The 26,845-nt window shown below is 38.0% G+C and overlaps 1 protein-coding gene across 8 annotated transcripts in view; it reads left to right on the forward strand.

The window, feature by feature from the left end:
- Positions 1 to 2,326: 2,326 nt before the first annotated feature.
- GOLGA1 (golgin A1) overlaps positions 2,327 to 26,845 on the forward strand; it is a 57,499-nt gene continuing 32,980 nt past the window's right edge. For 2 of the 8 annotated variants that reach the window (XM_069082761.1, XM_069082766.1), the window contains exons 1-10: positions 2,327 to 2,819; positions 3,876 to 3,924; positions 4,659 to 4,980; positions 7,080 to 7,170; positions 10,114 to 10,188; positions 11,337 to 11,434; positions 13,442 to 13,474; positions 15,695 to 15,823; positions 16,846 to 17,015; positions 17,489 to 17,600. In XM_069082761.1, the coding sequence (XP_068938862.1) occupies positions 4,846 to 4,980; positions 7,080 to 7,170; positions 10,114 to 10,188; positions 11,337 to 11,434; positions 13,442 to 13,474; positions 15,695 to 15,823; positions 16,846 to 17,015; positions 17,489 to 17,600 (843 nt within the window). In that variant the 5' untranslated portion in view covers positions 2,327 to 2,819; positions 3,876 to 3,924; positions 4,659 to 4,845. Of the gene's footprint in view, positions 2,820 to 3,460; positions 3,495 to 3,875; positions 3,925 to 4,658; positions 4,981 to 7,079; positions 7,171 to 10,107; positions 10,189 to 10,932; positions 10,982 to 11,336; positions 11,435 to 13,441; positions 13,475 to 15,694; positions 15,824 to 16,845; positions 17,016 to 17,488; positions 17,601 to 26,845 lie in introns of those variants that run through there. The other 6 variants (XM_069082762.1, XM_069082764.1, XM_069082763.1 and 3 more) reach the window with 6 other exon arrangements.

A 26,845-nucleotide genomic window follows, 5' to 3' on the forward strand; every position in this document is an offset into this window, starting at 1 on the left:
GGTACTTTGTCAGTGTTGAAGATACCATGATTCTGAGCTTCTCACTTAATTCAGATTCTTGAAAAGATCTGTAATTTCATTTCTAGTAGGTACTCCCTCTACTGAGAAATTCCCCACACATAAACATTAATACATGGTTTCATAAATTGCTGTGACCAAAAAAAAAAAAAAAAAAGAATTCCTTGGTGGCCAGGGGAGAGACTCAGCATTTAGCTAGCTGGTGTCTGGTGCCATGACAACAGAAAAGGCATCTTTAGCTAGACATATCCAAAATCATTCTAGCATAACATGTTTTGAGCTTGCATTCTGTGGATGTAGCCTTCAAGAACCCAGAATTACACACAGTTCAGCTGTCACCCTGTCTCCTCTGCCCTTCCCCCATAAAATAAAAGATTTCAAAGGGGCAGTGGCTAGAAAGTTGACCTTAGACTCTGAAGCTTCAAGTCTCCCCACATACTGGCTGTATGTCCCTAGGTAAATTACTTAACCTTTTGTTCAGTGCCTCAGGCAACACTCTCCCATTCTAAATTGGAAGCCAACCTACCAGTCTGCATCTAGGGAGGGAGAGGGAGTTGGTTATCTAAGATAAGTTTGCTAAAAGAGGTGCTGATCTGAATTGCTAGGAGTTTCCTCACTGGGAACTCTAATGCCAATGATTGGACATCCTCTTCCCCCTACATGATAAACATGAAATGCCATAAATGTCAATATAAATGCTATAGGATCCAATGAGCTCTACTGAAATTCATCTCCGAAGCTTGCTGGACCCTGTTTATTTCCCCCAGCCTCAGAACGTTGTGATACTATTCTTGACTCACTTTGGCTTTCTCCTTTGCCCCCTCTTTACCTGGCATCATAATCCTACATGTGTATGGAGGCTAGGTATAGACAGAATGTTGGATTTAGAGTGAGGAAACCTGAGTTAAAATCCTGCCTCTGGCACTTAGTAGTTGCATGACATTAGTCAAGGTCATGCATGACCTTAACCTCTCTGCCTCAATTTCCTTATTTGTAAAATGGAGATAATAGTAGCAGCTACTTCACAGAATTGTATCAAATGAAATAGCATATGTAAAATGCTTGGCAAACATAGTGCCATGGAAATGTTACCATATATCATGTTAGATTGAAAGCTTCTTGAAGGTAGGGTCTTTCGCTTTTTATCTTTGCTGCTAAAGTGCTGAATGCAATGCAATGGATATAGTTGGTACTTAGTAAATATTTGTCAAATTCATTTTTCTCTGTATGCTCATAGGGCGACAAATGTGGAATTGATTCACACTGAGTTTTATTTATGCCAAGAGCTCTTAGCTTACCACCTCATACAGCCCTTAGAGTAGAACAATATGGCTGTAACTAAGGTGGATGGGGCGGATAGTATTTTTAAAACTCTGAATATCTTTAAATTTTTATATCTTTTGGTTTTTTTCTTTGTATCACCTTCACTTGTTTGGAATTCCTTCTTCCCTCCCCCTACCCAAGGAAACATTCTTTGTATTGAAGCATTAAAAAAAAAATTAATCGAAAGTAATCACATGTCAGCTGAATCTGAAAAGCATGCATGTTCCACACCTGTTGTTCTACTCCTCGGTAAAGGATCGGGAGGGGGTGCATTTTCTCATCTCTTGTGGGTTGGGTTGATAAGTTTAGTTAACATAGTTGCATGATACTACGGTTTTTTTTTTTGTTGTTGTTGTTGCTGTTGTACTTTCTGTTAACATTGTTGTAGTCACGATAGTTTTCCTGGTTCTGCTTGCTTCATTGATTCACTTTATATTTCCCTGCTTGAATTTCACTGTTTCTATTTAATTGCAATATATTTCATCGATATCTTCTGACATCACCTTCATTTTCAAAAATATTTCTCTCACATACCTAACCAGAGATCCAACCCTGCCCATAAAAGAGGAAAGAAGTAGTTCTACAAAACCGACCAACACATCGATTGAGTTTAGTGATTCTTTTTGTGCCATTTCCAGGAGTGCTAGGCCTTAGTTTTCCCCCACTATTATCCCATTTTACACATAGCCAAACAGATCCAGCGCCGGGTCTCGGCCTTCAAAGCCTAGCGCTCCTTGCACAGAAACGCGTCCTTTTCTTCCCTCCGAGGCACGTCACTGGGAACACCCCGGTAACGTCCCCCGAGACCAAGGACGCAGAGTTCCAATCCGCTGATGACGTGGCCCTGCCAGGCCGCACATGCAGGCGCCTGGCCGCTCCACCGGGAGCGTTCCCGTTTAACAGTCCTCCCCAGGCTCGCGCCGCCGTCCAGTCCTGCTCCACTCAAGTCGGAAAAAAAGAGGTAAGGAGAAAGGAAAGGAACAGGATTAGGCGCTTAGCTGGATTGTAACGCATGCGCCGAACACTCAAGGCGCTCCTGGCTCGTCACAGTCACTTCCGGCGCCGCCTGCTGCGCTTCCGGGTCTGGGGCTGCTGTCGCCTCGGAGGTGCTGCTGACGCCTCCTTCGGGACGCTGGGGACTGGGTTCCGGAAGTTGCGGCAGCCACCACCCCCCTCCTTTCCTCCTGGGAGATAGGGGCTTGGGCCGAGTCGGTGCGAGCCACAGGTGCGCGGGCCCGGAGCAGGAGCCCCCGGTCAGGCCGGGTGTCTGCGCCAATCGGGCGGGCTGAGGGATCCCCCACCTCCCAAAGGACCCCAGGCTGAACACCAGGAGCCCTCCGGAGCCGCCCCGTCCCTGCATCGCGCTGGGAGCCGGAGGGGGGTGGTCTGCCCCCGGGTCTAGAAGGAGGCCCCCCCTGGGAGCCAGGAGGACTAGATTGCAGACCCGGCTCCGTCACCGCCTCCCGGTGTCACCCTGGGCAAGTTACTTCCCCTCCTCAAGCCTCAGTCTCCCAGTCGGTTAAGTGGTGGGGGCGGGGTGGGCTTGGTGAACAGGAGGGCCTGTCAGCCTTGCTCCCCTTCTGAAGGGGGCCGAGCTTGTTTGTCCTGAAGTGATCCCTGCTCATTACTAAACTCTGGAGATAGTGGGTTGTACTGAAAATAGTTCTGGGTGTGCTGTCAGAAGATCTGGCCCGAGTTCCAGACTCACCCACTGTCACTTGGGCAAAGCTCGTCTCCTTCCCTTCTTTGCACAGTGGGAAGGTGGGATTAGATTGGTTAGGAGGTCTCTTCCAGCCCTCATTGGTGAACTTAGGTGGTAAGGCCCCTTGATGGGAGGAGGGGAGAAAAGATGATGGATGAAGAGGGAGAGCGCTCCAGAATTTCAGTTGTTAGCAGTTCGTTCCCATTTGGGGGTATTCCTGTTTAGACTTTAGGCTTCATTAAATTTGGGGTTGCAGTTCTCAGAGGTATTCGAAGTGAGCCTGGGAGAGAATGGCAGACCAGCAGCAAGCAGCATAATCAGCTTGTTAAATGACCTTTGTGACTTGTCACAACAAACTAGGAAGTACGTCCTGGCCAGTAGATTACACTTTATTTCATGTTTGTGTTTTTCGTTTAGTAATGCCTTCCGTTTTCCTCCTCCTCAAAGTTTGGTAAGTAGAATTAGGAACTGACAACAGTGTAATACAGTAAAAAGAACACTGGGTTTCAAATCATAAGATCTAGCATTGAATCCTGAATCTTTTGCTTACTAGATATATGGCTTTGGACATGTTACTTCCTGGGGCTCAGTTTCTTTATCTTTAAAATGAGGGTGTCAGGCTTAATGAATTCCAGCCCTAAGTTCTTTGATCCTATGGAAAATAAAGTTAATATTTTTTGATCAGCCAACAGAAGCACTAGGCAAATCAGACTGTTGTACAAAAATGTGAAATGGGTTAGTACGTTATGCTGTGTTTCTGTGTATGTTTCCTCTAAGTTAAAATTGGTAGAGGAAACATCAAATGTATTTTGTCTTTGCCTTCTTCATACAGGACAGAATGCAGTAGTAAGAAAGCTGATTTTAAGTCTGGTAGATATCAGGTGAGTGGGTGATTCAAAATAGTTGATGAAATGGATTGTAGAATCTTGCCAAATTGCACAAGTGTAAATGAATAGTGGGTGGTAAGAAAGATCATCTTCATATTTGTGTCGCGTTCTCAGAACAAAGTTTGGCAATAATAGTCCTTCACACATAAGACAGGTGATGATTAGAACTTAGTATTGGTGTTCTGCAGACTAGTAGGAGGGAAGAAATTTAAATCTGAAGTGTTGTATGAATATGTTATTTCTACCACAGGAAAGTATAGTTTGGGGTAATCTTTATCAAATTACTTAAGGAAAAAAATCATATGGTTGGCAGCATTCACTGAAAACCTGTTCTGATGTCTGAATTGTATTTCTTACCTGCTTACTTCTGGGATACCAACCTTGAATGAAGGGACAGCTAATTTAAAACAGAGCTTCTGTGTATGCCTCAAATCATTGCTTAGCTCTCTGTTCCTTGCTTTCACCATTGAACTGAAAATCTGTAGTTAAATGCTGTCTAGGTCAGCTTGTAAACATGGTTATCTTTAGTTTTATATCTTGGATAATTTGAATAAATGATACAGCTTTTTTGGTTAACCTGAGTAATTTCGTCCATTTATATTTGTTAATTCCATATTGTTAACTGTATTATCTGTCTGAAACCTGAAGTTTTCCCTACCCTCACGTCCCACACACCCTCCAAAAAAGATTTCCACAACTCAGTACTCTCTCTTTTTTGCTTTGTGTAGATAACTGTGATGTCTTGAACCCTTGGAGGGTTTTGGAAGTTCATCAGGTTTAAATGGAAATTTTGACTGCTGGAGCTTCTTGATGGCCCTTCCTTCAGTGATTCTCCAGTAGATTCTAGGGCATCATTGCTTTAGTTTTGCTCAGATTTGGGGGGAGAACTCAACGAGGGTAGCCCTACTGAGGAAAATGTTTGCCAAACTTAAAAAGAAGATTGCAGAGGAGGCTGCCATTGCACCTCGGCCAGGAGGAGCTGCTCGAATCCCGAGGTCTATCAGCAAAGAGTCAGTTGCTTCTGTGGGAGCTGACTCAGGGGATGACTTTGTAAGTAACTCTTCCTTCTTTTAGTTATTTAGCATGACCCATGGGTATGGCCTTGTAGATGTTTTTCTTGATGTCTTAGAGGATTATTTTGCTAAGAGCCTTCTTTTGATCTATATATATTTTTATTGGATTTAGTCATTTTAGCTACATAAACAGTTTAAGTCTCACTCTTCTTATTTTGGGATTTTTCTCTTGGTTTTGAGCAGATCACCCTCTTTTAGGTTTAATGTTAGGAAAAACTTCCTAACAGGACCAAAAAATGGAATGGGCTGCCTTGGGAGCTCATGGGAGCCTCCTCACAGAAGATCATAAATAAAAGATTGATGTCCACTTGTTCAGAATGGTTTAGAGAGGAATTTTGGTCTGTTATGGTTTGGATTAGATGACTTCTGAGGCTTATCCCAGTTCTGAGATTCCCTATGTTCTCCATATTCCTCTTGAACTCTGAAAAATGTGTGTGCCTAGCCATTATTCCTCAGGTGTATTCATCTTGAATGTCACTGATTATCTTTTATGAATTCTGGACAAAGTGGTATGAGAGAGACTAGGTGTATTAACTGTTTGTCTCTCTACCCTGCCTTCTTTCTCATTGAATTGCTAAGTTTCTAAGTTGTGACTTTAGTGGAGAAGGTGGAATGGACACTTTTTTTTTTGCCTTTTGGAGGGCAGTTGGGGTTAAGTAACTTGCCCAAGGTTAAACGGCTAGTTTGTGTGTGTGTGTGGATGTTAAGTGTCTGAGGCTGGAACTGAACTCGGGTCCTCCTGACTCCGGGGCCGGTGCTCTACTCACTGCGCCACCTGGCCGCCCTGGAATGGCCCATTTCTTTAGCCTAAAAATAATTTGTAGTTTAAAACACTGAAAAAGTTAAAAAGTCAGTGCATTTGAGGAAATGATATTCTTATGCTTTACAGAGTTCCTTTGTTGAGTAACTGAAGCGGTCTTTCAAGTCAGATGACTCTTCCCATTTTTATGCCATCTGGATCCTGGGTCAAATTACAAAGCAGTGATTGTTATTGTACGTTGTAGGTATACATCAGCAGGCTTCTAGACTTGAGTTTGCATTGGCTGCCAGGTGTAACAGGAAATACAAATACATTCGTGTATCAGGCAGGAGGATATAGAGTTAGCAGTACTAACGCTCTGGCATGAGACCTATTTTTCCTTGATGCTAGATTGCAGCAAGAGTATTCTTTTTTAATAAATCAGGGCTGACTTTTGTGACAAAAAGGCATATACTTAGAAATAGTACTTGAGGAAATATCTCTCTTTGGGTCTTCTGACTTTATTTATTTACCCTATTAATTATAAAATGAATTTTCACTAACAATAATAAAGTTCCCTATACTTCTCCCTAATGTGTTAAAACAGTCAGAGTTTTGGGGTAAGTTTAACTTAACCTCAAGAATTTCTGCCAGTATCATTGGTGTTTTCTTAGTTGTAAACCTAGTCTTTTCTCCTTATTTAAAGTAGATAAAATAATTCTTGTGCTATGTCACCATATTTCTTTTAGGATCAGATGCTTTGGAAGAGGATATTAAGAAATAATTTACTTTTAGGATTGTTACTGTGAACATATTTTATACCTTATATAAGTATTTTGCCATGGCCATTTTAATTTAAGATCTTGAGTAAGGTCACTTGGCTTCATGTTACTCACCGGCCAAATATGAAAAGGCTAAAACTAGATGATCTCAGGACTCTTATTTATCACTAACATTCTATTAGTCTATGAGTTTACAATGGATTTCTTCTAAGCAATCTGTATTCTAAGAAAGAGTCACATGTCTTATGGGACCTTCTGAAAGAGATGTTCAAGTTCATATTATTTATCCACAAATACTTTGTAAAATCTGTAAGTAGATGAACATAGGTAGTGTTATTTCCACTTTACAAGCAGAAAAACAGAGAAGCCAAGGGACTTTGCTAAGGTCACATAGTTAATAGCGTAGCCCTGCTAAGTAGACGTGTCTGAATTTCTGGTTTAGTGTTTACTTCTCAAAATTACTTTAAAACTATTCCTCCTTTGACTCTTCAGAAATGTTTGAACAATATTTTTACAGAAATTATTTCAGAAATTAAGTTTTTTATAACTTGACAGGCTTCAGATGGAAGCAGTTCTCGAGAAGACCTTTCATCCCAGCTATTTAGAAGAAATGAACAGATAAGGAAACTAGAGGCCAAACTTTCTGGTAGGTTCATTAACTTCTAACAAAATAAACACAGCATCCCTGTGTCTTAAAAGCGTGAAAAATGGAAACGATGTCATATTTTGAATCATACCTCAATTAGAGATTGTCTTTACAGGGCTTAGTTTATCAGGCATATTATCAGTTTCTTTTCCAAATGAAAAGAGGCATTTGGAAAATAAAATTGTTTTCTCAGGACAGATACACACAAAAAGTCCTATCTTCTACTTGTGATCTCATAGGTGTGGGGATGCTGCTAGTGCAGGAACTCCCTTCCACTGATGCATATTGACAACTCATCTGTAAGTTACAGTCTTAGAGCTTCCTAAGGCTCTGAGAGGTTAAATGTTGGGCCCAGGGTCACACAGCTAGTATGAGAGGGAAAAAGATTATAAATCCCGGTTTTCCTGAGGCAGAGGGTGACCCTCTATCTGCTAGGCCACACTGGGCTTCTAAATGCATGCAGTAGAGTGTGAGCTTTTGTCTGAGGACTAAGGAAGTGAGCACATAATTCCGCATTGTAGTACTTGCATTAGAATAGCTGAAGGCAAGATTAAAGCAAAACTGATTTTGATTTGAGATCGGGCTAAGTCATGGACTACGTGTCAGTCCTTTGATGAGGAACAAACCAGTGCCAAGAAGAGAATCATCAAAATGTTGCCCACCTGGGGATGAACTTTTTGAGCCACAGCAGTTTATGAAATCTTCACATAAGACTTTGAGGAATTACAATATGTGCTGGAAGTAGCACCCAAACCAGTAAAATCAAACATCATTGAAGTAAGATGCAGCTTTAATAAAATCAGTACAGTGAAGTTTATATACTAGCACTGATTTTCATAGAACTAAGTAAGCATAAATGGTCAGCAAATTTTTTCACATTGTATTTTTTTATTAAAGCTGTAAAAGTTAGTTTTCTTTTTGAGCTTAGATAGCTTCTATTTTTTAGGTACTATAGCAAACACTATAGAGATCATGTACCACCTGAACTACATATATATATGTAGTTATTCTTTTAAGTGAGTGGGGGTAGTCTGGAGACATACTTTTTGTAAAAAGCTCTTTCTGTATTTCTGTGACTTGTTGACTAGAAAGAAAATAATATCCTTGCACTCTGTTAACTGTAAATTCAGTACTCTGACTTGGGTTTTTTCTTCTTAGGTTAAAGCAGGAGTTACTTAGTATAAATTTTAAAGATTGAAAAGCTAAGTCAACCTTTACTGGTTACAGTGGCATATGGTCATGGAAGTATATGGCATTATAATGTTCATGTAAGACAAATATGCCCTTTTGCCCAAGATTACTCCAAGAAGAGACAGTAGTAATGAAGGCAGTATGGCAAGCAAAAGGAATGATAAATCTTCTGAACAAGAAAGGAAAGGAAATCTTAAAAATGTACCTGGAATTCCTTAACAAAAATCTTGGAATCAAGGTATGATTCCTTGCTAACAGGGAATATATTCATGTAGCATTGATAACTTTATGCAACTTTGTAACACATTTCCAGTTAATAGTGTTTGGACCATCTTTTTTTTTTCTTATTTTTCTTACTTCAACACTCGTCTCCAGACAATAGCTGTTATTAATGTTTGTTTGGAAATTAGAGTTTTTTCAATACTCCTTTTACTTTCTCAGTCCAGGAAGGTACAATTTCTTCCTGGTGAATAGAGTGTTTCATACTGTTATAACTGCAGACTGATGCTATTAAAGACTACTTCTTTGGACACGCTAGGAATATCTTCTTTGGCTTGTGTTTTTTGTGCTTTCAGTCTTATGGCATTTACCCAATACTCTTTTTATTAGGATTACAATGGTAGACTGTTGAATTCACTAAAAGGTTTGCAGTGAATTCATTTATATCATTGTTACTAAGGCTATCTTCCACTGAAGATTTCCTATTAAACTTCATCTTGGGATGGAGGTGGTCAGCCCTAGATTCTAGAAGGCTGTTTCAATAGATCCCAAACTCTGATGGATCTGGCCAAATTGGAAAGGAGTCAGTGTGGACCCAGTAAAGAAATCGTGAATTCATTGTCAGAAGACTAGCCTAGGTGAGTGTAAGGGGATTCATCATTTAGACTTTTGATATGTGTGTGATGACTATTTTTAGCCTTTATCTACTAAGGCATGGAAGAGTTGCCATTTATATTAGTGGAAGAAATACCCACACTGATGAAATTACAAATCATTGGAGTATTAAAACAGGCCATATTTTATATTTCTTTAAATCAAAATAATGTTGTTCTGTTTCCTTCCCCCCCAAAAAAAATCTCCAGAAAAAATTGGAAAGGCAAATTAAGTAGTGTTCAACATAGATTTTTATAGGAATAATTTGCCTGTTGGAGTATAGTTGGGTTTTATTGTGGAGTCTAGGAAATGAATAAACTTTCCTGAGTATCTAAGTTTATATTAATGTTTCTCCTTGGATATGGCAAATGTTGATCAGATTCCACTGAGCCAAGAGCTTACGTATTCCTACAATATTAAGTATTTATAGTCTGAGGTCATACTGGCATGCTATGTTAGCTGAACCAGAATGTTACTGTCATGTAGTTTTATTCAACTCTCTTGAAAGACTGTAAAAATGTGGACTGCAAATGGGTTATTTAATGAGTTGCCAGCTATCCCATTTATATAGCCAAAAAGAGAAATGGGATCATAAATTTTGAAATGAATTATTTTAGTAGCAGAGCATGATAATTAGAGCTAGAATTTGTTCTGTTGAATTAAGTAGGATCTCCTGTTTGCATTCACTGTTTTGTACCATAATTAATCTGTTGTAGCACTGTTTGCTTGTATTGCTCATTGTTAAGGAGAATCTCTCTGCATAGTTTTCCTTAAATAATTTTCAATTTCATAAAATCATGATTGTTTTCAACTCATTTTTTTATCTCCTTTCCTAATATTTGTCCATTCCTGGTCTGTGCATCTCTCTCCTTACCCAAGAATATGCTGAACAGGTGCGAAACTTGCAGAAGATAAAAGAGAAGCTTGAAATTGCATTAGAAAAACACCAGGATTGTATGTATTCTTTTCTTGTATTTTTTTTTCCAGTTGGTTAAGGTTTAAGCTTAAAAAAAATTTTTTTTGTCTTTTTTTGGTGGGGGGAAGGCAGGGCAATTGGGGTTAAGTGACTTGCCCAAGGTCACATAGCTAATAAGTGTTAAGTATCTGAGGCTGGATTTGAACTCAGGTTCTCCTGACTGCAGGACTGGTGCTCTATTCACTGTACCACCTAGCTGCCCCTGGGTTAAGCTTTTTTAAATAAAGTATTCTGGATTTTTTTCCCTTTAAAAATTGAAGTCTTTGAAAGTAATATAACCAGCAATATATTTGGTGTAATATTTGGCCACAAATATGTCCTTTTTAGACAAAAAGTGTGATTTGCATTTATGTTAAATAGATGGGCATGATTGTTATTGTCTTCCTTGGGCCAGTTTTCTTGGTATGTTAAAACCTAAAGTTGATTATTAGCTTCCCTCATTCATCATCCAGTGACAAGAGATTAAGTTCTAGTCTCAGGAAAACTGGCTTTTAGTCTTAGCTCCACTGGTGACCTCCTCTCTAACATAGAAGCCTCTGGTGGTTATTATAATAATAATATATTACATTTATGTTATAAGCTTTACAAAATCTCTTACATAATTGATACAAGGGTCTTGTGAAATAAATAGTATAGGGATTATTATGTCTAATTTTACCAGTGAGGAAACTTTGCCTCAGAGAGGCTAAATATGACTTGACAGAATCATTATTTGAACCCAGGTCTACACATTCCAAGTCCGGTGTACTATCTGGTCTTCCCTCTAATAAGGTAATGTAAAATTTGCCTGGGTTGATGAAAGAGAATATATTTTATGTTCTTTGGGCACAATAGGAGAGAGATGCTATGGTAGTGTGTTATTTTAGTATAATTTATGCTTGATTTAATTACCACTAGTGCCCTCCGGGGGAATAAATACCTATTTACCTGAACATTACTGAGCCCAGGAGATCATGTTTGTTAATAATAGTATTAACTTAGTTCAGTTCAGTTCCAGCTTTCATAATCTTTGTGCACTGTCCCCACCTTACTGTAGGTGAATATCTTAAAGTAAGTTCTGGTTCAGTCTAAGACAGGTTGGTCCTGAAATATTCTCACTTTTTAAATAAAGACTCTCTGTTAACAGCTTCCATGAGAAAATTTCAAGAGCAAAATGAAACATATCAAGCCAACAGAGCCAAAATGGCAGAAGGAATGGCTTTGGCATTAGCGAAAAAGGACCAGGTAACGCATACGTGGTTAGGCCCAACCAAAAGATTTGTATGTACTTAGTGGTATTATAGAATTATGACAAATGTTTTTATGATAGCGAATGATAAAAAGAATTGTACTGTCATGCAGATTCTGTGACTTCTTTGGACTTGGGGTTGGGGAAATAGTGGGGGAAAAAAAACCAACCTGATTTTAGTAGTGAAATATGTGCCAGGGTCTAAAAGACCAATGAGATTCTTGCATCTCCAGCTACAGGTTTATGGAGTGGAGAAAGAAAATACTACCCTAGTAGCATCCTCACTTATCTGGAGGTCAGACTTTCATTTATGCTGGTGAGATGAGTATGTTTTTTTTTTGTACTCCTAAAACTTGAAAGTAAGCAGCTTATATAGTTTCCATAAAACACAAGCAATAGAGTGCCTACAGTTCACTTTTTTTTAGAAGTTTTTGAGCCATCATTCAATACTTAGTGATTCAGTTTACACAGAACTCTAATGGTCTCAGTAGACTAGAAAGGGAAGAAGATGAGGCAGACACACTGGCAAAAGGGGTAGTAACTATCAGCTTTGTGGCAAGGGAGGAGGCAAAAAAAATAGTTTATCTTAACCTAGTATAGAATTATGAATTAGAATGACAACTCAAGATTAAATCTTGAGGTTTTGTGGGGTTTTTAAATTGAATTTCGAAGTTTTAGAAAGTGCTTTACATGTATTTTATCTGATTCTCATAAAAACCTTGGAGGGGGAGGGGCAGGAACTACAGGTATTATTTCTGTTTTACAAATTAGAATGCTGAAGTTTAAAGAAGGTTAAGGGAGTTAATTACCCGTGGCCACACAGTATACTCTATTTAAGGAAGTGAAGAGGTATGTTCTTTAAGAACAGGTTAAAAATGATAAAGTTGTAGCAATTAAAATGGTCAGCTTTAGTCTTCTGAAAAGTTTATTTTTGGAATACCTTTTCTGTCACTGATATCTGAGTAAATAAGTTATAGCTCTGTTTTAGAGGAGGTGGTATTTTGGAGTGAAGTGGGAAGTTTGCAGTCATGGACCTTGGGACATAATTATAGTAGTTAACATTGTTTTAAGTTTGCTTCTCTGCAAAAAAAAAAATCTGTTTTTAAGGTGGTGGTTTTTTTTTTTTAAGTTTGCTTCTTTGTAATAACTAACAAATAAAGCTTTAAGGTTGCAGAGCACTTTACAAATATTATCTCATTTTATTTTCACAACAACCCTGGGAGGTAGGTACTATTATTATCCTCTTTTTAACAGATGAGGAAACTGAGGCAGACAGGTTAAGTGATAGCTGATAGGTGTTGAGGCTGGATTTGAACTCAGGTGTTCCTGACTCCAGGTCCAAGCACTCTGTCTACTGTATCACCTAGCTGCCTCTCTGTCATTTTTTACTTCCTGGTGCTAGCATCTGTTTGGCAAAGTCAAAAGAAGACATAAAAATTATGACATGCATATAACTAATAGGAAAGTGTCTCCGGGATTGATTTAGCTTTTCTGATCTCCTTTAGTGTGTGAAATGATAATGTGGTTGATCTTTGTTTCTTTGATTTATGCTAGATGGGACATTGTATGGGCACACCCCTCACAACATTGCTCTAATGCATTATTTCAATAGAATTACTGATTATAGTGTAACCAAACCCCATGTGAAATTCTGTTGTAATGTTACAGCTACTATTTTTATTAAAATGCTATTTCTGTAGGGTTAACAACTGTCACTCCCCAGCAATAATGTTTCTCCTAATTTCAGGTATCAGCAAAACTATTGTTAAGTGAGATATGCCTTTCTAGAATTGTTACACTTTTGCTTTGGTGTCAGTAGCTGGTTAAAAGGCCTTTGTCCTTTTGCGAACTTTCATAAGTTTATTTTGTTATTTTAGTTAGAACTTATTTCTTAATATTAAGCCAAGTTAAATGTTTTGCAACAGGATTTTTTTCTTAAAATCTTGACATTGCTATTCTTTAAAACAATAATCATTTTTGTGGTTTTCTTGTCTTTTTTTTAGGAATGGGCAGAGAAGTTGGCTCAGCTTGAAAAAGTGAGTTGTGTTATTATTTTTCTTAGAGTTAGATGTTTGTCTCTTTTGATTAGAGAAATCTGTTCTTTGGCTTGCAACAAATGAGGAATAAATAGGAATGCGTATTATTGGTGGAGCAACCCCTGTAGGAGGTAAAGCTGATTAGAAGATCTCATTGTATTCTTGTTTTTTACTAGTTAAAATCAGGAATACTTAGAAAAGTTAGAATGGAGAGTGTTCTGAGATCAAAGCACTAAGTTGCTAAAAAAGACTGGGTAGTGTTCAGAAAAGTTAATTGCTTCATTAGCCCTAGGCAGGCCCTGAAGTGTCCTCTGCAGACCTTAAGATGTTTCTTCTTACCTCTCCAATGGAGACAAGGTTTGCTTTCAAACCTAGGATGGAAAAAGCACATTTTTAATTTCAGATATTCAGTAACATCAACTATTCATATGTTCTGCTACTAATCCATTCTTCATTCTCACTGAATATATCTTCTCTTCAAATATAGTGAAGGATGGAAATCTTCATTTAACTTCTTGCATTAGGTAGCCAGACCTAAAATCCATCTAAATCTTGCTTATCAGATACTAGGTTTGAATACTACATAATTTGCACATTACACAAATTTAAGCTAGGGACTTTCTGAAATTGCTTTCTCCCATGTCTTTCCTTATCAGGAATAGCTCATGTTTTAAAACATTGTTCCCAAACTAATTCCTAAACACAGAACACAGGAAGAAATGTGGTGGAATCTACTAATGCTGGTGTTTAGGGCCTGGAATAAAAGACTGGCCAGGAAAATTTTAAAACAAAAGAGGAGATATTAGCCCTCAAAATTCTCCTCCCTCAATTAGTCTTGAATATTTTCATATGCCAAAATTGCCACCCCTGATTGATATTATTGATAAATACATAATTTAATTTTTTTGAGTGAGAAAACAGTATTATCAACAAAATTTTCTTAATGAGTTCCTATGATATAGAGTACTGGGGATTTTGTGGAATATAGTTGCAAATCATGAGCTCAATAAAACCATAAATTTCAATCTATTGCCCTCTTAGGCAAAGAGATTACTTAGGTCAGATATTCTTAAGCTAAAAGAAATGTTGTAAAAATTGTGGTTGTTAAAATATTGAAAACCACTGAGTTAAGTTAATGAACTAGACTTTATTTTTGTATTCCTAAAATAGGAGATGTGCTAAATAAAATTGGACCTGGGTACTCTTCATTTGATTCTAAGAAAAATCATTTTGGGGGCTAATTTTAGGGCAATGAAAATGCTTGTCTAGGACTTCTAAACCACTATGAATATGGGCAATAGTAAATCTTGTAGATGACTTTAATATCTTTTAAAATTAGAGCTAGAAATAACCAGTACATTTGTGATTCTTGACAGTAATTCTTGGTCAACAAATTTGGCTTGCTGAAACCATTCATGTCTAATTGTTGTCAATTTAGCTATAGTTCCACTTGAATATATTGTAATTTCTAAAGGCATTCAGTCTTTTTTTGAGGGGGGAGGCGAGGCAGTCAGGGTTAAGTGACTTGTCTAAGGTCACACAGCTAGTAAGTGTCAAGTGTCTGAGGCTGAATTTGAACTCAGGTCCTCCTGACTCCAGGACTGGTGCTCTATTTACTGGGCCACCTAGCTATCCTTAGGCATTCAGTCTTGATCTAGTTGTTAGTAAACCTGTTTAGGATGTCCTTGTGAATGGAAAAGGGAAATGGCTATTTGGAATTGATGGTCAAATTTAATTACCTAAATGCTTCAAATAGGCTTTGACTTCATTTGCCTCATCACTGACTATTTTTTTTGCTTTTTTTTTTTTTTGGAAGGGGGAAGGCAGGGCAATTGGGGTTAAGTGACTTGCTCAAGCTCATATGGCTAGTAAGTGTTAAATGTCTGAGGCTGAATTTCACCTCAGGTCCTCCTGACTCCAGGGCTGGTGCTCTATTCACTGCACCACCTAGCCATCCCATCACTGACTGTTTTATAAAATTATTGATTAATTGAACTTTATTGCTAATTACTCAGTCTTGGTCACAGTTATAATTCTTATCAACATTATTGTTAACATAAGGTATTAAAAAGCTGTTAATATTATAAAGCTATTAAAGTAGAATATTCTCCGTAGGGATTTTTCTTTAGGTAAAAATTCTTTTTGCAAAAAAAAAAAACCAAAACCAAACCCACTTCCTCTATCTTAGTGCCTAGGATGGTATCTTGTTCTTTCAAATAGGATAAAAGGCTGTTGACAGCTCAGTTACAGGAAATGAAGAACCAAAGTTTGAATCTGTTCCAAAAGAGGGACGAAATTGATGAATTAGAGGGATTCCAGCAGCAAGAGCTGGCTAAAGTTAAGCACATGGTGAGCATCTTAATAAAATATTTTTGAAAAGATTAATATTACCTGATGAAAGTTAAAGCAAACACAAATAGTTACTCTAGGATGTTGCCATTCAAGTCTTTTTAGTTTTTAATATATATGTGCATTTTTGTTCATATACACTGAAAATCCTTCATGGACAGGGAGGTATATCTGTGTATTATTCATATTTGTCTTTTTTGTACTATAGTTGATTTACTAAAATACTATATAAGATTATTTTGTGTGTATATATATATATATGTATATATGTATATGTGTGTATATATGTATATGTCACATATATATGTCAAAATTTCCTTTGGGGCTTATAAGTTTGCTTTGCTTAGATTTTTTTCTAAAAATGTAACTATTCAAGTGACTTCTTATCACCAATCCATGTTTATTCTAAACATTAACATCTTAATAGCTTTAAAAAGTTTAATTGATGATTTTTACACGTTATCTTCTAATAAACTCCTTCAACCTAACAAACTCTTTATTATAATGAAAAAAACAAGCAAAAAAAAAAGTTGATACAACATTTTGCACCCATGGTTCTGAACTCCGTACTAAAAGGTAGAAAGTGTGTTTTATTACCTGTTTTCTGAGTCCAGAATTGGACATTACATGTAAATTGAGTTTAGCTGTCTTTTATTTTTTTTTAAAGCAATCAGGGTTAAGTAACTTGCTCAAGGTTACACGGCCAATTATTTCTGGGTGTGGTACTATCTGAGCCCGGATTTGATCCAGGTCATCCCGACACTGGAGCCGGTGCTCTTACTCGCTGAGCCACCTGGCTGCCCCTAAGCAATTGGGGTTAAGTAACTTGCTCAAGGTTACACGGCCAGGTATTTCTGGTTGGGTGCTAAGTGTCTGAGCCTGGGATTCGATCTCCAGGTCATTCCAACACTGGAGCTGGTCCTCTTACCGTACTCGCTGTGCTACCTTAGCTGTCTTTTAGCATTATTTTTGTTGACATTATTATAGCCATTATGTGTATTCTTTATTTTGCTTCTTGACAGCTTTTGAAAAAGGAAGAAAGTCTGGCAAAAATGGAACAGGAAATGGAGGCAAGAACCAGAGAACTGAGTCATGCACATGAGCAACTGTTGGCCTCTATTCAGATCTCTTCAGATTTAAGCTGTGAGCTGGAGATGTTGCAGAGGCAGTATTCAGCGCTGGAAGAACAGAGGTTATTGCTTGGTCTTTGGGGCTGATAGGGATTGGTTTTGATGCTATTCTGGACTTAGCTGACATATGCTCTTTTCTCAATTTTGCCTTGCAACATTCTTTGAGTTTAGTTCATTCTGAAGGGACTGACGTTCTACCTTGCCTGTGCCTTATACATGAGTTCAACATTTGGTTCTAGGTCTGTTGTGACAGCAAATCTAGTTTAGCCTGGGATCACAGGATAGCTGTAGGCAGAGCTCCCTCTTCCCTTGCAGTGTAATGGCTTATTCTTTGATCAATGTTGAGTAAGCATTTGTTAGTGAAGCTAACAGGCTCCATCTCTTCTTATATCCCCTTTTAAGGAAAACAGAGGGAATAGTCTCTTAGTTGATTGTGTTTCAGATGGGCATGACATTTTTGCATGCAGAACCTATTTTAGCTGAGTTATCCAGATGTGCTCATTACATGCTCTATGTGTTTTCTTTTCTAATTAAGAGATCACTTGTTAGCTGCAGAAACAGGTGCAGAAAGTAAGATCACTGCTTTGGAGCAGAGGGAACAGGAACTACAAATGTTCATTCAGCAGCTTTCTGTTGATCTGCAAAAGGTAAGTAATGGAAGAGAACCCGGCTTTCTCTCATTCATAAAACACTGTACAACAGATTTAATTATTATGTATTCTACTGTATATAAAGTATTGTGCTGACTGTTGCAAGGATATAAAGTTCATATGTGACAAAGTCCTTGCTCTCAAGATACTAAGAGTTGAGTTCACATGTATCCTTAGGAATAATGCACACTACTGCAGGATAAGTACAGTAGAGAGGTGCAAAGCCCAATGCTCTGTGAAATCTCAGGGGGATGCTACTTTCAGGAGAGATTAGAGAAAGCTTCCTTAGGAGGGATGTTTGAGTTGGACTTCAAAGAATGGATAGAAATTCAGTTGTCAGTGAGGTAGAGAGTAAGGCTATTCTTAGAATAGGAGACATCATGGACAAAGGCACAGAGGAAAGAGTGCAGGGCAGTGGGGGTAGGGGGAAAGTGAGGAGTTATTCCCATATCCCTTGTTGGACAGTTCCATAGCTAAGCTTGCAGAAGCAGTAAGTTTAAAACTGCAGTTTAGGTGTTTTGTTATATAGTATGTGCCTATACCAGCAGTTGGTGAAAAATTCAATGTTTGGTTTTAAATTATAAGAATTCCTCATTTATATTATATTTTAGTGTTTATATAGCATTTTCTTAATAACCCTGTGGGCTAGGGTGTGGTTTTTGTCTTTCTTTTTTGTTTGATAGATGAGGAACCTAATGTTCACGATCATTTCTAGTGAAAAAAACAGGACTTGAACCCCATTGTCTTACCTCTAGACTCATTGATTTTTTCCTTCTACCACAGTGCTTGGAGAGGAGGTGACCTTCTAGTTGAGGAATTGAGTGTAGCTTACTTAAGAGAAAGTGAGGGAAAGTCTAGCATGGTAATGCTTGTCCTGACAGATTTTCTGAATAATACATTTTTACCTGTTAGCCATGTCAGTAAAAAGAACTTAGCTGCCCTTTGACTTGGGCACAGAAAAACTTCTTGATCTTCAGAATTCAGAGTGATAAAGGTACCTCCAGATTTCTGTAGAATACAGAATTTTCCAATCTGATTGTTAATCCAGATGACATGGTCATCAATAATTTAAACTGATAATTGTAGTAATAATTTGTTTTTAACAAATCTTTCAGCAATATATGATTTATGTGATCGATAGAGTCTGATAGCTAGGGTAGAGGTATGGGTTAAGAATCGATAGAGTCTGATAGCTAGGGTAGAGGTATGGGTTAACAATCAGGTGCTATATTAGTGGCTGAAAGGAGATATTTAATTTTGAGAATTAGGGAATTAGCATTCTTATAAACCTTTAAATGTGCTTTATAAAAGTGAGTTACTATAATGATAAATATATTTATAGAGTAATTTCAGGGTTTGTCAAAACTTTTTTGTACAATTTTCCCTTAGTATTCATAGGACAAGTATAATTATACCCATTTAAATAATAGTTTTTGGTCCACGTCTATGCTTTTATTGATGTAGAAAGCTCTAGATAAGCAAATTTTCTGCTAATACAGTTCTTCAGTTCTGCAACTTAGATACTTAGAGAGTTGGCAGTCATACTGAGAGGTTTAGTGCCTTGGCCAGGGTTGCACAGTCGGGCTGTGTCAGAGATAGGATTTGAATCCAAATTGTCTTGACTTAAGAAATCCAACGTCAGCTCTCTATCCACTATGCCACCTTACCTCTTAATGGTAGTAGATGTAATTTTAGCTGTAGTTGTAATTGTCTTCATTATTGTTGTAGTAGCAGTAAACAGAAATTTCAGCTTTTTTGTAAACCTGGAATATGGCCAGACCAGATATTATTCATAAGTACTGACTCAGATGCTTCACAGTGGTACAGGGATTACTAGCTTAGATTTTACCAGTTTCTTTTCAGATGCAAATCTGATCCCACATTTCTTAATAGAAAACATTTTATTACTAAAAGATGAAAACAAAAGCAACTCCTTCAAATGTATGCCAGTGACATTTTTATATACTTAAAAAACATACAGCTTATATCACTAAAAAAAAGATCTCTGTGCAGAAGAAAATAATATATTGGGGGCGGCCAGGTAGCACAGCGAGTAAGAGCACTGGCTCCAGTGTTGAAAAGACCTGGAGATCGAATCCCGGGCTCAGACACTTAGCACCCAACCAGAAACACCTGGCTGTGTAACCTTGAGCAAGTTACTTAACCCCAATTGCTTAGGGGCAGCCAGGTGGCTCAGCAAGTAAGAGCACCGGCTCCAGTGTCGGGATGACCTGGATCAAATCCCGGGCTCAGACACTCAGCACCACACCCAGAAATAACTGGCTGTGTAACCTTGAGCAAGTTACTTAACCCCGATTGCTTTAAAAAAAAAAATATTGATTAAGGATTAAAGGGGGGGGGGGCGCAGTAACAAAAAGTTCCAGGGGTTAGAGTCATTGAGTGAACAGGTATTTATTAACCACTTCCTCTGGAGGGGGCACAGAAGTGCTGGGGATACGGAATGAATGGTAAAAACAAGGTATCTGTCTTTAAAAGGCTCACATTCTCATGGGGGAGACAATAAAACAATTGCATACATACAAGATATAAATAGGATAGATGGAAAATAATCTCAGAGGGAAAACCCTAGCAGTGGAGGAGGAAAGACCTCTTGTAAAAGGTGAGAGTTGAGATGAGTCTTGAGGGAAGCCAGGATGCAGAGGTGAGGAGAAGAGAGCATTCTGGGCATGGGGGATAGTCAGTGAAAATAGATTTGGGAGATGGAGTGTCTTGACCAAGGAAGAGCAAGGAGACCCATATCACTGGATCATAGAGTATGTGGAGGTGAATAAAGTATAAGAAGACTGCAAAGGACTTTAAAAGTCAAACAAGAGGATTGTATATTTAATTATAAAGGTAATGGGGATCCATTGGAGTTTACTGAGTAGGGTGATGATGTGGTCAGACCTATGCTTTAGGAAGATTAGTTTAGCATCTGAATGGAGGATAGAATGGAGAGACAGGGTTTGATTTCCAACCAAAAGACTATTGGCACAGTCCAGGCAAGAGAGGATGATAGCCTGCACCAACATGGTGATTAAGTGGAGAAAGGAGGTCATATAAGGGAGATATTTTGAAGGTAGACACAGTAAGATTTGGCAATGTATTCAGAATGTAAGATGAGTGTAGTTGAGTGGTGAAGGATGACACCAAGTTTATGAGCCTGGTTACTGAGAAGATGATGATGCCCCCCAAAACTAATAGGGAAGTTGGGATGAGGGGAAGGTTTAGAGAAAAACATAATGATTTCAGGTCTGGGCATGTTCAGTTTAAGATGTATTTGGGATATCTAGTCAAGATGTCAGTTATTGATATGTAACTGGAAGTCAGGAGAAAGGTTAGAGATGGACAAGTAGATTTGAGAATCATATGCAAAGAGATGATAATTTAATCCATGGGAGCTGATGAAATCCCCAGGGAAGGTAATATAGAAACGTAAGATAGGGTGTAGAGATAGGCTCTTGGGGAGTACCCATGGTTAGTGAGCATGACCTAATGGAAGATCCAGCCAAGGAAACAAAGCAAAAGTCATCTGACAGGAGAACCAAGAGAGAGCAATGTCAAGAAAAACCAGAGAGGAGAGACTATCCGGAGGAGAAGATGAGCACTGGCAGAAGTTGTTCAAGAAGCACGATGACTGAGGCGGCCATTAGATTTGACAGTTAGGAGATCTCTATAATGACCAGTTGATTGCTTTGGTAGTTGTGGAACAAGCTGTCTTAGCAGCTCTTAACATTTATGAGGTCTTTTGATTATTACATGGCCTTTAACTCAGTCCTCACTTATGGCTCGTGTACTGACAATTATATAAAATATACCCCAGGATGGTTAGAATACCAGAATACCCGAAATTCCAAATGGAAAACTATTTTCAAGACATACAACTAAAGAAATCGTGTCAAGAATGGTTTGTATAAAACATGGCATTTTCAAGGGGACCATTTAAATTCATTGTGGTTCTGTATATTCTAAAATCCGTTATTATCTCTCTTAAATACAACTTCAGTATTCCAAATGAAAGAGTGAATTGAACCAAAACATCTTTTTAGTGATTTGAAGCACATAGTAATATCACACTATAATAGCTCCTCGGAGAAAGACATTAGACAGATCGTTTATCTCAGAATCTTCCTCTAATATCATCAAGATGTCAGTTGGAGACAGTAAGTTTAAAATTCTTAATGTACACCAAGGAAAGAGATAGAGAGCTTCAAGCTTGAATTTGGAGGTCACATTGAATCAGTGGATGAAGGTAATATTTACAGATATTTTAGTCTCTTCCAGGCAAGACACATTAGCTGTGGCTGACTATGTTAAGAGACTTATTGTTAGCATAAAATCAAAACTGAACAGGAAGAACATATTTAAAGCAATTAATACCTAGACGATACCAATTTTAATGACTATTTTCAAAACTATAAAGTGAACTTATATATAAATGGAAACTATCCTAACCAAAATCCATACCATCTTAACAAAATTCAGGGCCTATCATCCTGAGGAGGCTATAAAAAGATAAACACTTCACCAAAAAAGGGGAAGAAAATTGATAGATATTTGAAAAGCACATGATAAATAGGTTGAAAAAGCCTACAGAAATACTTATGAAATAAGCAGTTGTCAGTAATAAGCATATTGCAAGCAATTATAAGACTGATAACAGATACTAGCACTGAATTTGTGCATTGTACCTGACAGGTTTCCTTCTGGATGAAGTCTGTAAAATGGCTTAGACTCAGGCCTGGATATGCACTGAGGATGCTGACAGTAAACCTAAGAGGGGAGCTTATATCCTAATACTTTTAATCAACTTTAACACAGAACAGTTATTTTACCACCTGTCCAAAGTGTGTAGAATGTCAAATATAAGAGAGTAATAGGATGGTGACTTGATTCTGAACCATTCCTATCAGTCCTATCAACAAAAATAATATGATGATGATAATATTAACTCCCACAATATGAACCAGACACGGGGGCTGTCACCCCAACTTAGCCATAAAAAAGGTTAACACTTCCTCAACAGTAAGGAAGAAAATGAATGAAAGATACTTTCAGAACAAATGTTTATGGAACTGACATCACTTCAAAGAATACTGGTAGAGACTAACAATAGGGACATGATACTCAGTGGGTCAAAGGTATCCAAAAGCGATTCATACTTCCATATGGGCCTATGAAACAGCTAAGATCCAAGAGTTAAATCAAAAAGCCCACAAACAGCAACAGTATATCAAGAAGCATTTAACAAATGGCTGAGTCTCAAGGATTTGTTTTACAGAAATGGATTTATGATGGTGATGCAAGTACAGGTTTTACCACCAGAAATTACAGAAAGGTTATTCTTTCAGAGTTCAGATTCATCGATCAATGCAAATTTTGTAAGGAAGTAGTAGAAACTGCAACATAATCACTGTAACAGCTTGTAAAAATTCACCTCTTACTATTATCTTAGAACACCTGGTGGACAGAGCCCTGCATTAGAAGCTCAGTCTCCTTCATAAACTACTAACATGACAAATTCCCATACAACAGATACAGACCTCAAAATATTCTTGAGAATTCTGGAAGTAAATTGCACTAGAACTAGAGTGTTAGTGTTAGGACAAAGGAAGCTTTTGCTCTCGATTAACCAGATGTAATACTGATCCAAAAACATTTAAGAACATTTTTAATAGATGTCTTTATAGCAAATACTCAATCTCCTAACTACATGGAATAAAAGTTTTCAACATATAGAAACCTAGTGGAAGAAATGAGAACCATGTTGGGTCAAGATTGAAGTGCATGTTCTCCCTCTCATTCTTTCTAGTGCTAGAATTGCCCCAAAGTTCCTCTCAGTGAGCTTAGAGAAGATGATCTGACATCCCAGTACTTAGATCCAGTTTTTTTTTTAAAAGCTGTTCACCTGCACAATAGTCCATAGAGCATTAGATATAAAAGAGTAACAGCTACATAATGACCTTTCCCAGCCCCATTTCCATTTGAACTTCACTGAATAAAGATGAGAATGAGGTCATAAAAATAATAATTTTTATATTGATTAAAGCAGATTATTCAAGGAAATATATATCACTGTAGACGATAAAAACTTAGCATCTGCTTAGCAAGATATGACCTATGGTGGCTATGGTTATTCTTCAGAAGCTTGCTATTTTTCATAAGCCAGCAGATGACAAATCCCTATTATATAAGTATAGACTTCACAAAGTCTTTGAAATTTCACTAGATAAACTGGAATTGAACTGTTCAGACAGAATTGTTACCTACAGTTGCCCAGACATAACTGATCCATAAAATAAAAATTAATAAATATCAACTTAATAAATTATTTCTCAGCTATATCCAGAGAAAGCTTTCAAACTATAGAAACCAGAAGGAGAAATCAAAATCATGCAGAACAGGATGAAATACATATATGCATGTAATTTCTGTCATGCTGACTGCCATTGAGGCTGTCTTGTTTTCTAAGACCCTTTCTATTTGAACTCCAAGGAAAAAGGTGAGAAGAATCAGATGAGAATCAGTTAAAACAACTTATGTTTATGTAACATGATAAGACTGACAGTGTTTTATTATAGATTTAACATTTGAGCCTTATAAAAACCCTGTGAGGTGGGTGCTGCAGACCTAGTGATCCTTGTACCCATTAGGAAACAGACTCAGAGGTGAAGGAGCCCTCCAGGGTCACACAGCTGCTACAGGTCAGAGCCAAGGCAAGAAAGAACACAGATTTCCAGATCACTTTCATTATGCCTTCCTACCTTACTAGACCACATTTGCCCAAAGGCTGGCAGGGTTGCCATGGTCTCCCCTACAGTCTTCTTGCTACTCTTTTGTGGCATTGCTCTAGAAAAATACATTCGGGCACCCAGGCGTTTGCTTTGGCACCACTGACCAAGAAGGGCATGGATGGGCACTTGATTGCTTTGCTTTGGACTCCTTCATGTCTGCTGGATCTTCCTACTCTGTGAGGTGAATAGGGAATGTTTTCAGGCAAAAACTTCAGGGGATGCTCCAGGGGGAGGGGCCACTCCCCCATTCCCCGTTGCTTGTTCTTTCTGCCAGTCTACCAGCAAGTCACATTCCTATGGATCCTACAAGAATTACCCCCTAGAATCTCTTCACTTCATGTGATCATTCGATTCTGACCTCCAAACCCACCCCCAGCAAATCATCATATATAAAGCCATGCAAGAATACCTCATCCAAAGCATATTCATTGGAAGTGGATTTACTTATTCAGGAAGTGGGTGTAGAAATGGAAATTTATTGCAATTCATTTCTCGGTCCATGTTTATTCTGAACAGCAAACTAATGTCTCTGTAGGTGTTTTTTTGTATTTATACTCTAAAAATGTTACCCAGTCATTCTTGGTCCTATTTCTACATTTTCTATAATATTTGACAATAAGTTACATTTCTTGTTCTGTAATATTTTAGTTAATAGAGTCTTTGCATGTTTTTCTTTATTCATTAGTTATACTGTTAGAATCTAGGAATTTTAGGGCTGGAAGGGACCTACCCATTAAAAATATACATAATTGAGAAAACTAACTCTCCTTCCCGAAATTGTAGGCTCAGGTTACCGCAGCTTGTTCTGAGAAGAGGTTGGGCACGTTGCAGGCTGAGCATGAGTCTTTGAAGCTTGAAAATGAACAGCATAATCAAAAGGTAGGGGAGTTTAGGATAGCAAAGAGAATGACAAAACTGAAGTACAACAACAGCAACATCAAGAGCAGCAGCAATAACAGTAAGATACCAAATAACCTTGTGTGGTAGAAAGGGCACTGGATTTATAATCAGAAAGTCTGGTTTCGTGTTTGGACTCTGACTTCTTAGCTGTATGACTGGCCAAGTCACTTTACCTCTTGGACTTTCCTATCCTCATATATAAAATGGAGTGGCATTAGCCCTCAGCACTAAAATTAAGTGAGTTGTTCAGGCATTTACCTAGATCCCTGAACCTCCCTAAATCTACATCAGGGATTTGAACCTTGTAAATTTGAAAACTACATAGAAATGGGGTCTATTAACTGTAATCTATTGCTCTAGCATTTATAGTTATAGTATGTTGGATTTCTCAAGATAACGTACATTAATGTGTCCTTAGGACTGGGGAGTGGCTTAGAGTAGGACCTAGTTGCTACTCACCATGGCCACTTCTTTTTATCTAGTTCCCTCCCCTAGGCTCAAACATAACAGCTCCTAGGCCTGACCAAAAACAGCTCTTCAGGGGTCAAAAGAAAACCAAAAAACCACATTAATGCCAAATGCAAATGCCCAAGGAGTCCAATTACTTATCCTATTGCTTACTTACACCTAGAACTTTCATTGGATTCCTCCTTCCTGTTCTCTTCCAAGTAAACTTTTTGCATCCTACACACATCACAGCCCCATCTTCTAACAGTTATGCCAGCAGTCTTTGAATCTTCTTTGTTGGAGTATCCTAGCTAACAGCTGCTGTGGCCAAAAGTGCCTATGGTATCAGCCCACATATTGCCATCATTTTTATTTTCTGCAGCTCCAGGAAAATGGAAGCATCCATAGAGTCCCTAGAAGCCAATGTGGCATAGTCATTGCATCATAAGACTGAGAACTGGAAGGGAAGGGACCTTAGAAATTATCTAGTTAGGGGGTGGCCAGGTAGCACAGCGAGTAAGAGCACCAGCTCCAGTGTCGGGATGACCTGGGGATCAAATCTGGGCTCAGACACTTAGCACCCACCCAGAAACACCTGGCCATGTAACCTTGAGCAAGTTACTTAACCCCGATTTCTCATTAAAAAAAAAAAATTATCTAGTTAAACCCAATCAGTTTTTTTTAATTTGATTTTATTTTCAGTTCAGGATTTACTCCCTTTCCCACCCCTCCCCACCCATTGAGAAGGCAAGAAAAACAAAACCCAGTAAAAATATGTATAACAATACAAAACTAATTTCCACATTAGTTATGTTCATTAAAAATACTTGGTATAAGAATGTGATGGAATATTGTTATCTCATAAGTGATAAAGGAGATAGTTTCAGGAAAACTCTTTCTTGCCCAGTATCACATTGTTTTGAGAAGTACAGCTGTGTAGTATAGTTTGAGATCTGGTACTGCTAAGTCCTTTTTCTTCCTGCCTTTTTTTTTATTGATTCCTTTGATATTCTTCCCGTTGTTTCTCCATATTAATTTTGGTATTATTTTTTCCAGCTCTATTAAGTAATTCTTTGATAGTTTGAGTGATATGGTACTGAA

The sequence above is a fragment of the Petaurus breviceps genome, unplaced genomic scaffold (genome assembly GCF_028583685.1).
Source record: "Petaurus breviceps papuanus isolate PSGF00001 unplaced genomic scaffold, PetGlider_PUasm1.0 171, whole genome shotgun sequence".
Classification (NCBI taxonomy): Eukaryota; Metazoa; Chordata; class Mammalia; order Diprotodontia; family Petauridae; genus Petaurus; species Petaurus breviceps.